Source organism: Carassius carassius, chromosome 28 (assembly GCF_963082965.1).
Source record: "Carassius carassius chromosome 28, fCarCar2.1, whole genome shotgun sequence".
In the NCBI taxonomy this organism is placed as follows: Eukaryota; Metazoa; Chordata; class Actinopteri; order Cypriniformes; family Cyprinidae; genus Carassius; species Carassius carassius.
The window spans coordinates 16215592-16231180 of NC_081782.1; the positions used below are offsets into that span (position 1 = coordinate 16215592).

The window sequence follows — 15589 nt, forward strand, 5'->3', positions numbered from 1 at the left end:
AGCATCATAAAATTTTCATGAATGGTTAATATGACGTTTACAAAACTAAAAGAAAAGTGCTCCTTGAATCATTCCAATGAATCGGTTGATATGCTTCACAAAACCTAAATGATTTGTTCATGAATCGAACTGATTTGGTTCAGCAGTACACAGTGATTCCGTAAAAATAGTTAAGACCAAGCAATTTTAATGTCTGTGGTATCTTTGTTTCTTGTTAGACCCAGAATGAGCCATTGTGAGTTCAAGAGTTCGCTGTGAAGAACCTTTTAAGCACCTTAATTTTTAAGAGTGCAGAGATCCATAATTTAGTGGATTTGAACATGGTTGCCATTTCCAAAACTTTGTATGTGGCCTTAGTAAACATGTAAAAGCTGATTTTGTGCAAATATTGATGTTGTATTCATTGATGTAGACCTTTGTAAAACTGATTCTTCTACAGTGACCGAGTGTAACTAACAAGGTTGCATTGGCCAGACCTCGGCAAGCCTGTACCCCCCACCAGCTCCGCTAAGACTGATCGTCTCAGTGGTGCTGCAGATTTCCCAGCATGCCCTTTCTTCACACAGTGACTAATTCCTATTGTGCTATAACTTCAATGCAAAGAGATGAAGTCCTTTTGGCCCATCAGGAGGCAGAATAAAATGCTCCTGGCATCACGGGGTGTCCACAGTTTTTGCTAAGTCGCTCATTGTTTGGAAAAGCACACACTCACGTTCATCTCTCCGGCTGTGATTCCTGTGTCTGTGAGCTTTCACGAGCGAGAGTTTCTCTATTCAAAAGATAGCTGAAGTAGTATGTAATTAGATTCTAGAGATGTTTGCTGAGACCTTTAAGAAGAGCTGAATTAAACCACAGTCTTTTTGTGTCGTTTACAATGTAAATAAGACTGAATCTCAGTGTGGCATTCTCGAGGTAAAAAAAAAAAAAAAAAAAAACCTAAATGTGACTTGTTTGTGGATGCTGGGATCAGCTCTTCAACTCTCTTCTGGTTGCTTGGAAATGTAGATGTTTGATTTTGGTGAAATAAGTCCTCTTTAGATTAGTTTTCAAGATATAATCAAATTCATGTCTTGATACAGATACCTGCGGTTCATCGTTTTCACTCTGATATTATGTAACATTTCAGTCTCGCTCGTGAAATCAACCAGATTCCATTCCAGTGGTCACAAAAGAAACAGGATTTCACAATATGTATACAGTACTTGTCTTTATCAGAAAGAACCTCCTGTTCACAGAATTGGCTCAAAACAGGTGAATCTAGCCAGTGTGTTCTGAGATAAAGAGATTAGATGTATTTGTTGTGCTTGTTTATTCACTTAAAACAATTATTATTATTATTGTTATTTTATTTTTTAGTAATACTACTACTACTACTTAGAATTTTTCTTTTGCATCATGTTGCTGACAAATGGGAGGCAGACGTCCTTCATTGTCATGAAAAACACACAAACTAAATTATGACCTGGACATGTTATTGACAGGTTTCATGAGATCCACCCATTCGTTGTCGTCTTATGGAATGGGCTAAAAATTTGTTTCATCAGAGTCATTTCATACATTCAACACACCGCTTCTCTCAGAATTGTAAGTTGAGTTTTGAATTCCTTCCTCTTCCTAAAATGTAACACAAACCTGCTTCTGGTTCCTAGAAAAGTTTAATGTTCTCGCACTCCGCTTTCTAGCACTGTGGGAATTGGATTAAGTCTCTGGCCTTTATTCTAATTCACAACTTTGTAGTCATCGAGTGTCAAGGGGTCAACTGACCGGTGTGAAAGGCAAATCCACTCTCTATTGTACAGTTTCCCTTTAGCTGCGGCCCTCTTCAAGCCTGGGAAAAATGGGGGAGCCGGCACGTCAATTAGGAATTCATTTTCTACCACTCTGAAAAGGTCTCAGCAACTTTTTTTTTTAAAAAAAAGCTTAATTGGCAGGACGATCAAATGGGGGTCCTGTCAATACATCAGCTTTGAGGTGTATTGATTTACAGACTGATAAAAGACAAATACATATGGCCTTTTGTACACTCATCTGTAGTTTAATAGGCTGCGCTATGCACTCCAGTAGTTTTATATTTGATGTACTTCTTTAATTCGGGTTTCGTAGAATTAAAAGGCTGCATCTGAATCATTCTTTAATGTCATTTAACTCCTTATCTTAATGTGCAGAGCAGTATCAAGGATTCTTGATTCTCGCTGGATGGAAACGGTAATGAGGTCAGATGCAAAAATGTATAAATGTTGCTCATTAAGATGGTTCAGACAGAAGCGTGACTCACAGCTACGGGTTATGTATGTGAAGTGTGCTGTGAGATGGGGTCATTTGAGGAAACCGTCTGCGTCATTAGTTGTTGTTACACAGTGCGCCCCCTGCTGGCCTTTACCGTGACACTTCGCAAATGCCACCTCTCAGACAAAACAGAAACATTCCTGAATAATTATGCAGTCATACAGAATTAATTATCATTAAACAACTGCTTTGCTTTCATGTTTTCATTTATTTTATATGCATTCAGTTCAAAACAGAGCTCAACAGTGAGACTGGAGTCTGTTAGTCGTCCTGACACTCTTACAATGCATCATCATGTTACATGTGTAGTTATACCTTGCAACCATAAACATTTGGCTATCTATCACTAATTGAAATTATTATTAATGTGGAAATTGGGTTACACTTTATTTTAAGGTGTCCTTGTTACATTGTAATTATACATGCACTGAATAATATTAATTTGCTCCAAGTACTTACTATATGATTAGGGTTTGTCTTAGGGTTACTTGCATATAATTATGCATAGTTATGCATAAAATTTTGCCAGAAATTGTTAATTGATATTTGTTACAGTTTTTGAAAAATCTGTTTAAATGATTATTTTTTGGTCAAATGGTAATCAGTTTACTTTATTATTGTTTGTATTGTATATTGTAAGAATTCCAATAATGATTGCTATAGTTTTGGATAAATCAGTTAATATTTCAAAAATGATTTGTTATAGTTACAAATAATTACAAAAATACATAATTCACGAATCATTTTATTTCACAAATGTATTTATTATTATAAGTTATATATTTTATTTCATTTTTGTTTTATTTTGTTTTAATTTATGATTTAATGATTGTTATTGTATTAAAATTATAATACATTTTTTATGGTAAGGCTAGTGAAAATGTTGCCAGCACAAGTAAAAGTCTTAACTTAAACAGTATCCTAATGAGGCCAGCTAAAAATGCTTACAGTTAAGGCCTGCATTGATCATGCATCGTTTATAGTGTATAAACCTAAGGCTTCAGCTCAGTTCCTCACAGGTTTGAAACACCTTCCAACACCTTTTTCTGTGCCCTGGCCCTCATTACGTGTTGTGAAAGGAGAGGTTTGTTCTGAATAAATACTGACATCCCATAGGGCTGTAAAATTCTCTTTTCTAAAGCTCTCTCTCTCTCCCTCATATATACATTTTTTTAACTTTCTGAACCTTCAGTGACCTTCAGAGACCTTTGTAATATATTTCATAAGGTTCTTTCACTTTTACAGGTCATGAATGTTTCTCTGTATTATGTTCCTTATACAGTACAACAAAATAGTTTTCATTTTCCCTCAGATCAGTTCAGTTGAGCTACATTTACTGAATTGACTGCATTTAAGATTCAACTTTATCCAAGCATAATTCTTCTAATCAGGCAGTGAACTCTACTTTTTTTTTTTTTTTTTTAGAAAAAGTACACCCTCGAACTTTCTGATCTTTTCTGCCATCTATTAATTAATTGTCCAGTTATTGTGTACGATTCAAGTCTTTAATGATTAGCCATGCTCCTCCGACAGCAGAAGAAGTTAGGACACAATCTTAATGAGGGACTGCTGAGTGTCTTTTGTGTCGTGGAAAAGCCACCTCAGCAGCATTGCGCTTTAAAAGCCAGAGGAGTCACACAGATTAGCCGAGTAAGAGGTGGACGTGTAAACAATAGAGCAGGTCATTCATACTCTAAGCCTGATTGTCCCCTCACTGTCCAGATGGCCTGCCGAATAAATTATACCAGTAGGTACAATGCATTCCAGTGCAGGGGCTTTAGGCACAACTGTTTTTGGAGTCACACAGGGCTTTTTTGCTTGTTCTAACGATTATTAACAAGTACAAGCGGTCAGCGGTTTGATGTCTGTAAATGAAATCCTTGAGAAAGTGGGGGGTGGGGGTGACAGTGATGACAGATGAAGGGTCATGTGTATACACGACGTATGCAGCAAGATACAATAGAGACAGAGATTCAGCGATGTTAGTGATTTGCCATGTACATCTGTATTATTGTTTTTATATCATTTAAATGTCATTGTCATTCTTAATTTTTTTTATAATTCCTTAACTATTTGATTTTTACAGATATATAGACATTTTTGTTTGTTTTAATATATTAAAAACAAAAATGTCACTTTTTCTGAAAAAACAAATGTCACTATTTCTATAAAAATATAAAGCAGCAAAATCAGCAGTTTTCGTCACTGATATATATATATTAGTGGTGGGCCGTTATCGGCGTTAACGTGCTGCGTTAACGTGAGACTCTTATCGGGCGATAAAAAAAATATCACCGTTAATCTATTCTCAAAGTTGGGTTGGGAGCTGGGTCTATACTAAACAACCTATGATGACATTCACCTTGATATTTTATATAACCGACTGGCTCAGGCCAGTCTAAAAAGATGCTCAGGACAGTTGACGGGCCACTGCTGCGCATCGTCACGAAAGCTTATTTTTTTCACGTGTTTTTAAGCCTTACCACTTGTCGATTTAAACATTAAAGCATCCAAACACAAGACGCGGAAAAGCTGAAGAGAGTAGCTGGTTACTCGCGCGCTGTGTTCGGTGCACACAAGGGAGATCGAGAGCCGCGTATCATGGACAGCGACACTGAACCGAGCTCTCTTCTGCGAAGTTCTCCTCGAAGTCCCTCCTGCACCTGAACGAACAAATACAAATCGCAGTTTGAACAAACAAAAAGATGTGAAAGAGCCCAATTCAGTACCGCGGTGTTCTGGTGTTCAGGGCTCACGCAGAGAAAAGCGTCTCAAAACGCTTGAACACCGAATTTGCTTATTTTTGCTCTTGTGCCGACAAATACATACAAAATATGTCAAAATATCCTCCTTGGAAATTATGCTCGAAAACACTGTCAGTTATTTCTTAAGTGAAAGTAAACAGTTGAGGAAAAAAATGGGATGTGTATTATATTGGATGCGTTCATCGTCTCTTAAAGTGACTGCGCCTAATTTAGCTACTGGCTGCTGTAATGTTAATCCAAGAAAATGAAAATGAAAATCACTCACTGCTCTTGACTGAATTACTTTGTAGTTTTAACAGCCAAACAAAAAAATTATTCAGACACCAGATATTACTTTTGATATATATATAGCAAAACTGTAATAATGTGAGAAATGTTGAAGGTGTCTGAATAAATGTAGGTTTGATTGTATATTTCATTTTTACATTGAAGACTATCCAGTGCTATTTTACATTTAATTATTTGGTCTCTGTACCTTGATACCTACAAACTTAAAAACAAAAAACGTAAACATTGTGTAAATAGCACAAATAAATAAAAATAAACGAACATACAAATTAAACAATTTCAAACAGGGCCCACTGGTACAACCTTCACCGGGGTCCCGCTGACCCCAGCTATGGCCCTGCTCACGCCCTTTTCACACATAATCCGTCTGCAGTGCGTATGCAGTCCGTGTGCATTACGTATGTGGTGCAGCACGGACTCGATGTGCTTTCACACAGGACGCGTTTGCAGTTCGCTACTCGGTACGTAAACGATCGCTGCACTGCTGCAGACGCAACGCTCCTGGAACGCAACTGGAATCCGTTAACATGGGTGCGTAAACAAATTTACGCAACGCATACGCACTGCAGACGGAGTATGTGTGAAACAGCCGTAAGGTTGTTTGCACCTTGTGCAATGTGGAATTAGTTTACAGCTTTTTCAAGCACTTTGTGATGCATTTTGGAAACAGGAGATGAGCCCCTTTTCTAATGCACCACCTTGCTTGATAAACCCCTTCTCAAAGACTTACTGTTTGTCAATTTTATTTGGGTAACACACAGAATTTGAATGAGCCATTTTAATCTAGATTAATCTAGGTTAATCTAAATTTATATCAAGATCATAGTGAGATTAATCTAGATTAAAAAAATGTATCTATGCCCACCTCTAATAAATAAATAAATATATATATATATATATATATATATATATATATATATGTGTGTGTGTGTGTGTGTGTATATATATATATATAAGAGTTTGGTTCCTAAACGCAATAAATCCATTTTGATTCTTTACCAAGAAAGTGGCAAGATGAAAACCACTATTTTCTGTTTCAAACTTTCACATAGCATCTTTAGGTTATAATAACATTAAAAATTTACATCCAGGTTTTGATTTTCAAAGATTTATTATAACATTTTATTATAATTTTTTTCTCAAAATGAAATAAATCCATTGAATCAATATGAAAGTTATTTTTCCTATTGAAACTGATTAAAATACACAACATAGTAAGTTGATCCACATATGACAGCCTCTGAACTTGGTCAATACTAATCTTATATACAGGCACTGGACTAAAAATACATTCATCAGTCATCGCTTCCAAAATGAATTCAGGGGGTCATCTTGTTAATGCTATAAATTAATTACAGCAATAAAAGAACATTTTGTCATGAAAAAGAACATGAACAACAATATCAGATTAGACATCAGAAATTCCAAAATGAAATTTGACAGTCACATGCGATTTATCATGCAGCCCTTATTTATTGATCAAAAGGTACATATTAGTGCTAGACAAGTTATCACATTAACGTATTAATTGGTTAATGCCGACAAATATTTTATTGTGCATTAATGCAGTTTTTTATTATTATGAAAGTCCGTTGCTCACTGGCTCTGACTACACATACAGTCAAACCATGGGTCACAGGAGGGGTGGGATGTTGATCAGTACTGGCTTGGGATGGGTTTCATCATGCGTCTCAACCAATGAGAGCATTTGGGGTGGGCCTAAGACATTCACAAACCACTGTTCACTGTTATTTTTAACAGAAAAGAGTGCAGCATAAGCATGCGCTTATATATGCACTTCATAAGCATCGTTTTTTTTTTTTACTTTGTAGTTTATGATTTTGAATTGTTTGGAAGTGATAACACACGGCCCTCTCACAAAATATATTGTTTTACAGATCTATCGCTTTTGCTGCTCAGAAATGTTCACATAACCATGCTGCAGGTATCAGAAGTTACGTGCTCTGGTACTACATGCGTACCTCACCCGAGACCAACTGAAACGCACTTTGGCCCATCTCTTCCAACCGAGCCAGGGCCGGCTAAATGTACATTGCCTGAGTCTGGCACAGCGCAATCATACTAGTCAAATGAACCGGGCTTTGGGGGTCAAACACGCTCAGGCCGTGTTATTTCCCCACATCCCACACACACGAGTCTCTGCCTGCCCTTTAAGTGTTGTCCTGCACCGCACTCTGTTGCGTTGGGTCACTCGATCGTGCAGGTCTTACTCGGAAGGTCTCTGCTGCCTGTTATAATGTTTATAAGGTCTCTGAGCATAACTTGTTTTTCTGTAACAAACTATAAAATATTTTCTATAAAAATTTTAATGTCCTGTCAGTGGCAAATAGCTTTGGTTTTATATTTAATTTGATTACATTAATATTATAAGATAAAGATAAAGAAACATTAAAAACAAAAAACAAGACGTATGTATGAAAATATTAAGCAGCTCAACTGCCTTTGTCAGTGATAATAAGAAATGTTTTTAGCCTCAAATCAGCATATTAGAATGATTTCTTGAGGATCAAGTGCACTGAACACTGAAGACTAAAAATTCAGTTTTGCCAAATCAGAAATCAATTTAATTTGACAGTATATTAAAAAAGAGAGATTGTTTGTTTTAAATTGTAATAATATTTAACAATATTTCTGATTTTAATATATGTTTGTATCAAATAAATGCAGTCTTGTTGAGCACAATAGACTTAATTCAAAAACCATTTAAAAAAAACTTGCCAATCCCACACTTTTTCATTAGTGTGTATAAAGTGTGTATATTAATTATTTGTTTATTATAATATTGTTATTTTAAAATCGAATTTTATAGAAATAATAAAATATATTTTTTTATAGGAGTCCAATGGTTGTTTATAACTGTGTCATTCAGGGAAAAAAAAAAATTCATTAATAAATAAACAGCTTTACATTTTGGTTTTCAAACATAATATTCTGTTATCTATCACATGACATTTACATATCAAGTGATTCACTAAAAACAAACTTCCAAATTTCCCATGAAGAAAAGCTGGCAGAAATCCAGCCTATTTATCCAATCCTACATGGTCCAGCAGAGCAACTGCCATTGAGATGATGGGAATGCCAATTCCAGGTATATTAGAGCGCCTTAGGCCTGAACTGTGGCAAACAGGGGACATTATTTTCTCATTTGGTGCTGTAAAAATGCTACACTGCTGCTTTGATTTGGAGCCAGCACAGTCATTGCAGTGATGATGTGTTTATTCTATTCTTGAGACGCATGTTTGTTTCTTGTATTTACAATCCATGTTAATAAATCGTATCCAGTTCGGAATCATGGCAGAGTAATATTCACTGCGGCTGGTGAGCTTGCAAGCCAGAGGAATAAATGTGTTTACTCTTAAAGTATTTGTCCCCTCCATACGAAATGAAACTAGGGCTTTGACAGCTCCTCCTCTCTGTGTGTGAATCATCTGTATCTGATCTCCCTGCACTAATTCCAATTTAATTGCCTGTTGCCTGCAGGCTCCTCAATAGTGGTAACAAATGGTTTGATTTTGTAGTCCTCATCAGGCAGCATTTTAAATGCAGCACTCTAACCCCACTCGAATGCCAATGAAGCAGCGAACAGTCTCGTGTTTGCTAATGCTCATCCTCCCCCTGTGCTCTCGTCTCTTTTCCTCTCATATCTGATTAAAGGGGATTTGTAAGAATCGGCGAGATGCATGCAGCCTCTCTCTCTCTCTCCATTGTAAATGATATTGGACCAGAACAGACAATCTCGGCTTCTTGTGTATTTTCGTTTTAAGAGGCCGGATAATGCCGTTTAATCTGTTTAAATGAAGTTTTGACATTAAAGTTCAGGTGTGATGTGGGAAGGTGACTCTGGTTCTGCATGTGAAATAGGAGCCGGTGCTTTATATTAATTTTTAAAGCGTGCTTTATGATTAATGTGTTATCTTCAAGAGAGTGTATCTTCATTAATTCTACATAAGCAGGGCTAAAGGAATATCTTAGACACCACAGAGAAAAACATGCCTTCATGGCCTTTTGAGCTCCATGTCTTGACCAAATGGTTATTAGATGATGAGTTTTTCTTCATTATGGTGTTGGCTTGCATTGCCATTACTTTTAATCATGTTTGAGATTAAGTCAAACATGTAATAAGTAATAAACTAACTTGAGCATTTTAAGTATTAACTGGAGCATTTAATTTAAAAAAAATTAGCAAAACTGGCAAAAATTACATGGAGTTACCTGTTTGTACTAAATGCTTTACATCCACACAACTGTATAAACAGAATTTATATATTATATTATATTATATATTTTATATTATAGTGTTCCTGTAGCTCAATTGGTAGAGCACTGCGTTGTCAAGCGCAAGGTTGGGGGTTCGAATCCCCGGGAGCACATGATAGGTAAAAATTGATAGCCTGAATGCACTGTAAGCCGCTTTGTATAAAAGCGTCTGCTAAATGCATAAATTTAATTTTAATTTAATTTAATTTAATATATGAAACATATCAACTCAATCTCCTCTAGAGATTATTTTACAGCGCTCAATTATATATATTTTTTTCTCGTCATTGTATTCTGGGACAGGTGGGTCCTTTCTCTCTTCTCACATCTGCCTTCTGCGCTCCTGACCTCTGACCCCACTCACATGCACCACACAATGAGCCAAACCACCCAACTTCAACTTTTCCCCTTCATTTTATCCTTTCTTCATTTCTGAAAGCCCATATGTATCATATCATAGCATACAGTATATATGTTGATATGTTAAATTTAAAAGCCACAAGATATAAAAAACTTTTTATTATGTTATTACACGGCTCTCTACTTAATTCTGATTAATCTGAAGGCTGTATTTATGAAAAAAGCATTATATTTTGTTTTCTTATTCTTATATTAGTATTTAATGTTAAACAAATACGTTTTTATGTTTGTTTTATATGTACTACTGTTCAAAAGTTAGGGGTTGGTAGGATTGTGCTATGTCTACGAAACAAGGCTCTTATATGTTCATCAAGGCTGCATTTTTTTCTTTTCTTTTTTTCTTTTTTTTTGATCAAAAATACAGTCCTATTATTAAATATTACTGTAATTTAAAATAACTGCTTTCTATTTGAATGTATTTTAAAATGAAAAGCTGTATTTTCAGTATCAGTACTCCAGTCTTCAGTGTCACATGATACTGCAGAAATTATTGTAAAATGCTGATTTGCTGCTCAAGAAACAGTTTTTTTTTTTAAATGTGATACTTTTTAATCACAAAGCTTGTTAAAACTAATGAAATTCAATTGTCATTACTGTGTTAATGTTTGAATTATTATAATAATTAAATTCCTCTTCCTGCATTTTCAGTTCAAATTCCAATTTAGAATGGTACAGTAGAATGGAGAATAGCTTGTGAGCAGTGCAATTCAGTTCACATTTCCATTCATGAATTGAAAGTGAGGCAATTATTAACTTCTGTATTTCACCCAACCCTGATGTCTTTATGTTAAAAAAACACAGCAGAAAACCTAACTGTTTTACAATCATCTCATCATTTTGACATGCAGGAGTAGCGGGTGACACAGCTCTTTCGTCTGGGTGAGGTATAGTGTGGGTAACGGACAGCTCTGCAGTCTCTGGGAAACAGAGCAGAGCAGCTGCTGAGGAGAGCCGAGTCTCTGACACTCACTCTGAGAGAGGAGCTAGCTCCATTAACAGCCCTATTCACCCGGCTTAAGCTACTCTGTCAGCCACTTCAGAACCATTAAAGCTCTGCTGGGAGCTAGACACAAAGAACGAGGGAGACAGAAGGAGACAGAGAGAGAGAAGAATGAGGCAAAATAGAAGCAGGGGGATGCTCTCAGAGGAACTGAGTGATGGTATAAATAGTTGGAGTTGTAGAGGTAAATTATTCCTAAAGACATTAAACAGTAGTGAAGCTAAGCTCCCTCTCTCTCTTCCCCTCGTACTGTCTCTTTCTTTACCACAGTCGTGCTGGATTGCCTCGGTTATTTTTTTCTTCTGAAAAGAGCTGACAACACAAATATCTGTTATGTGTCTGATATAATGAAGCTCAAGAACGTGTCATCATTTGTATTTCTGCAGTATTTCACAGTGAGATTTGCCTTGAATGTTTTGCTTCTGCTTTGTTTTTTTTTTGTTTGTTTTTTTTGTTATCCTCGAGCTAGACTGAAGAGACCATGGAAATGCTTCCTTTTTGCTTTCTTTTTTAATTGAATACATTCAAAATAATTTCAGCATAACAACCTGCTACGACACCTGAAAAATATTCATGAATTCTTCTTATTATAATTATTATTCACTAATTTTATTTTATTTTACCAAGAACATCTTGTCATGTTTACAAAGGAGTTCATGATCATTACATTTAATTAGTGCACTAGAAAAAGGGCAGATTCTGAAATGTTTCTTTTTCTTGTTACATTCTTGCAAATGTCTTTCTTTTTTTAATAACAAAAGTTCTGAAACTTGTTACTTTTGTATCATTGATCTTAGTGAAAAAGTTTTCAAGGTTGAATTTCTTCTCCCGGCCCCTGAATGGCCCTTCGTAATCAATGTCGGCTCTTAAACTTGGAGAGAATGGAAGAGAAATTGGACAACTTGTCTAAGTACATTTACACCAAACTCACATTACAGACGAGCTGTCAGTGAAGTGTAGAGGTTCATTTTTATGTGTCTCAGGCACTAATGTTTTTTTTTTTACTCTGAGCTCTGTCGTAAATGCTGATTGATTGAGTGAGAAGTCAATCCCAGCCTGCTGTTCACGAGCCCACCACTGGGCTTTCACAAAGATTTTAAATTAGAGACAGCTTTACTTGAAAGATACATTATTGATTGGCCATAGATACTGAAAGCACAGTATTTTTTTATTTTTCTGTGTGTGTGTGTGTAAAAAGAGAAACTAAAACAATACATTACATACATTTTGAAACACATGGACTAATTCATTCATTTTGCTAAAATGTACTTAACAACAAAATGAATGAAATCCAGAGTCTGCATTCTTTGCACTAAACACTAATTAAGCCTTCACTCATTTTGTCTCTTACCTTCAGGCTCAGACATGGCAGTGTTTTGTCTCCTATGTGGAAAGCGTTTCCAGACCCAGAAGGCTTTGCAGCAGCACATGGAGATTCATGCCGGCATGCGCAGCTACGTCTGCAGCGAGTGCGAGCGCACCTTCCCAAGCCACACGGCGCTCAAACGCCATCTTCGCTCACATACAGGTGAGATTTACCTGAACATCACTCTCACCTCCAGTATCTGAGTCATCTAAAACCACATTAACAGCTTCACACCTCCATGTAATGCAGAAAAGGGCAAGCGGGCCACAAGCTGAGATGTGGCAAAGTTTCAAACAGTTCAGGAGGAACAGGGTCATATAAACCTCTTACATATCCTCAGTTGAACCAGATTTTTGAGTATCGATAAAGTCAGGTGCATATCATCACATTTATGCCTCAGAAATGGGCCTAATATCTTACACAAAAATGTTAATGCTTATACTAGTTTGTGCAAACAATGGCTAGAATGTCTTCAGCTTACTGAAACTTCACTTTGAAATAAATATTCAGTGGCAAAATCATCTCATGTCTTGACTTTGTCAATCCAGTGTCTTCTTTCAGTGTGGTAACTTGTAAACAAAAACTTGGTCTCCCTACAGTCTGTGGGCGGCCCATCTTTTGTCTTTTGTCTCTTTCTCTACCTCAACTCCCTCTTTCTCCCCGTGGTTTCTTTCAGGGTAACTTTAAGCATAAGTCAAGACCCTCTATTACAGACACTAGGTCAAACCTGACCTTTTTTTCCATTCTACATTATGAGAATTGAATTATCAAACAACCAAATAATGACGACAAACAGAGGAAATTTAGGTGGAAGAAGGATGTTTGGTAAAGTGGCACTGAGATTATTTTCAGTGCAACAGGTAGGATTACAAAATATAAACATGCTCAATTAAATATTAGCTTGAAATTGAATACATATAAATCAACATCCATTAAAATTGGTTAGAACAGACAATATCAGTGTACTTTGTACAAGCATTTTATCTCTGTTTTTTCTTTATAACTAGGCAAACAGAGATGATTGAATCTCTGGTCTGGCAGTGAACAGAAAGAGCACAAAATTTCCCCTACTCCATTTACTTGCAAGAGTGCATCTTTCTCTCACTTTTGCTTTCTCTGTCTGACCTGAAATACCAGTAAGATTGAAGTCTAGACTCAACATGTAAATTTTTGATAAGAGGAGCCAGAAATGAAGCAAGGTAGTGTGTTTTTTAAAGAGTCGAGGCATTAAGTATGCATTCCATCTCGCCACAGACTGCTGGGTACATGAGCTTTTCCAGAACAACATCTGAAAGGACATTCTGACGTTCCTAACAGTCTGAGTAAATGTCAACTTCTGTGGCTATTTCAATTTCTCTGTACTTGAATTGCAGGAGTTTTAAACAGCTTGCAGACAACAGTATAAACTTGCTGAAATTGTGGTGTTTGCACCTCATCTCAAGAGTTTATTTCTATATTGTCAAAAATGTCCAGGTTTTGTCTTGCTTTTCCTATTGATTTCATAGTTGTTTAAGGTAATACCTGAAAAGTACTCTGACCAATAACATACAGGCATTGTACAACCCGAATTCCGGAAAAGTTGGGACGTTTTTTAAATTTTAATAAAATGAAAACTAAAGGAATTTCAAATCACATGAGCCAATATTTTATTCACAATAGAACATAGATAACGTAGCAAATGTTTAAACTGAGAAATTTTACACTTTTATCCACTTAATTAGCTCATTTAAAATTTAATGCCTGCTACAGGTCTCAAAAAAGTTGGCACGGGGGCAACAAATGGCTAAAAAAGCAAGCAGTTTTGAAAAGATTCAGCTGGGAGAATATCTAGTGACTAATTAAGTTAATTGATATTAGGTCTGTAACATGATTAGCTATAAAAGCTTTGTCTTAGAGAAGCAGAGTCTCTCAGAAGTAAAGATGGGCAGAGGCTCTCCAATCTGTGAAAGACTGCGTAAAAAAATTGTGGAAAACTTTAAAAACAATGTTCCTCAACGTCAAATTGCAAAGGCTTTGCAAATCTCATCATCTACAGTGCATAACATCATCAAAAGATTCAGAGAAACTGGAGAAATCTCTGTGCGTAAGGGACAAGGCCGGAGACCTTTATTGGATGCCCGTGGTCTTCGGGCTCTCAGACGACACTGCATCACTCATCGGCATGATTGTGTCAATGACATTACTAAATGGGCCCAGGAATACTTTCAGAAACCACTGTTGGTAAACACAATCCGCCGTGCCATCAGCAGATGCCAACTAAAGCTCTATCATGCAAAAAGGAAGCCATATGTGAACATGGTCCAGAAGCGCCGTCGTGTCCTGTGGGCCAAGGCTCATTTAAAATGGACTATTTCAAAGTGGAATAGTGTTTTATGGTCAGACGAGTCCAAATTTGACATTCTTGTTGGAAATCACGGACGCCATGTCCTCCGGGCTAAAGAGGAGGGAGACCTTCCAGCATGTTATCAGCGTTCAGTTCAAAAGCCAGCATCTCTGATGGTATGGGGGTGCATAAGTGCATACGGTATCGGCAGCTTGCATGTTTTGGAAGGCTCTGTGAATGCTGAAAGGTATATAAAGGTTTTAGAGCAACATATGCTTCCCTCCAAACAACGTCTATTTCAGGGAAGGCCTTGTTTATTTCAGCAGGACATTGCAAAACCACATACTGCAGCTATAACAACAGCATGGCTTCGTCGTAGAAGAGTCCGGGTGCTAACCTGGCCTGCCTGCAGTCCAGATCTTTCACCTATAGAGAACATTTGGCGCATCATTAAACGAAAAATACGTCAAAGACGACCACGAACTCTTCAGCAGCTGGAAATCTATATAAGGCAAGAATGGGACCAAATTCCAACAGCAAAACTCCAGCAACTCATAGCCTCAATGCCCAGACGTCTTATAACTGTTTTAAAAAGAAAAGGAGATGCTACACCATGGTAAAGATGCCCCGTCCCAACTATTTTGAGACCTGTAGCAGAAATCAAAATTGAAATGAGCTCATTTTGTGCATAAAATTGTAAACTTTCTCAGTTTAAACATTTGCTACGTTATCTATGTTCTATTGTGAATAAAATATTGGCTCATGTGATTTGAAAGTCTTTTAGTTTTCATTTTATTCAAATTTAAAAAACGTCCCAACTTTTCCGGAATTCGGGTTGTACATAATCGACCAGTTGGGAT

The 15589-nt window shown here is 36.6% G+C and overlaps 1 protein-coding gene across 2 annotated transcripts in view; it reads left to right on the plus strand.

Annotated features, from left to right (window-relative positions):
• Positions 1-15589, plus strand: part of zbtb16b (zinc finger and BTB domain containing 16b) — a 51075-nt gene that overhangs the window by 27886 nt on the left and 7600 nt on the right. The window contains exons 5-6 of one of the 2 annotated variants that reach the window (XM_059514613.1): positions 12398-12568; positions 13214-13942. In XM_059514613.1, coding sequence (XP_059370596.1) covers positions 12398-12568; positions 13214-13299 — 257 coding nt within the window. In that variant the 3' untranslated portion in view covers positions 13300-13942. Of the gene's footprint in view, positions 1-12397; positions 12569-13213; positions 13943-15589 lie in introns of those variants that run through there. The other variant, XM_059514612.1, reaches the window with a different exon arrangement.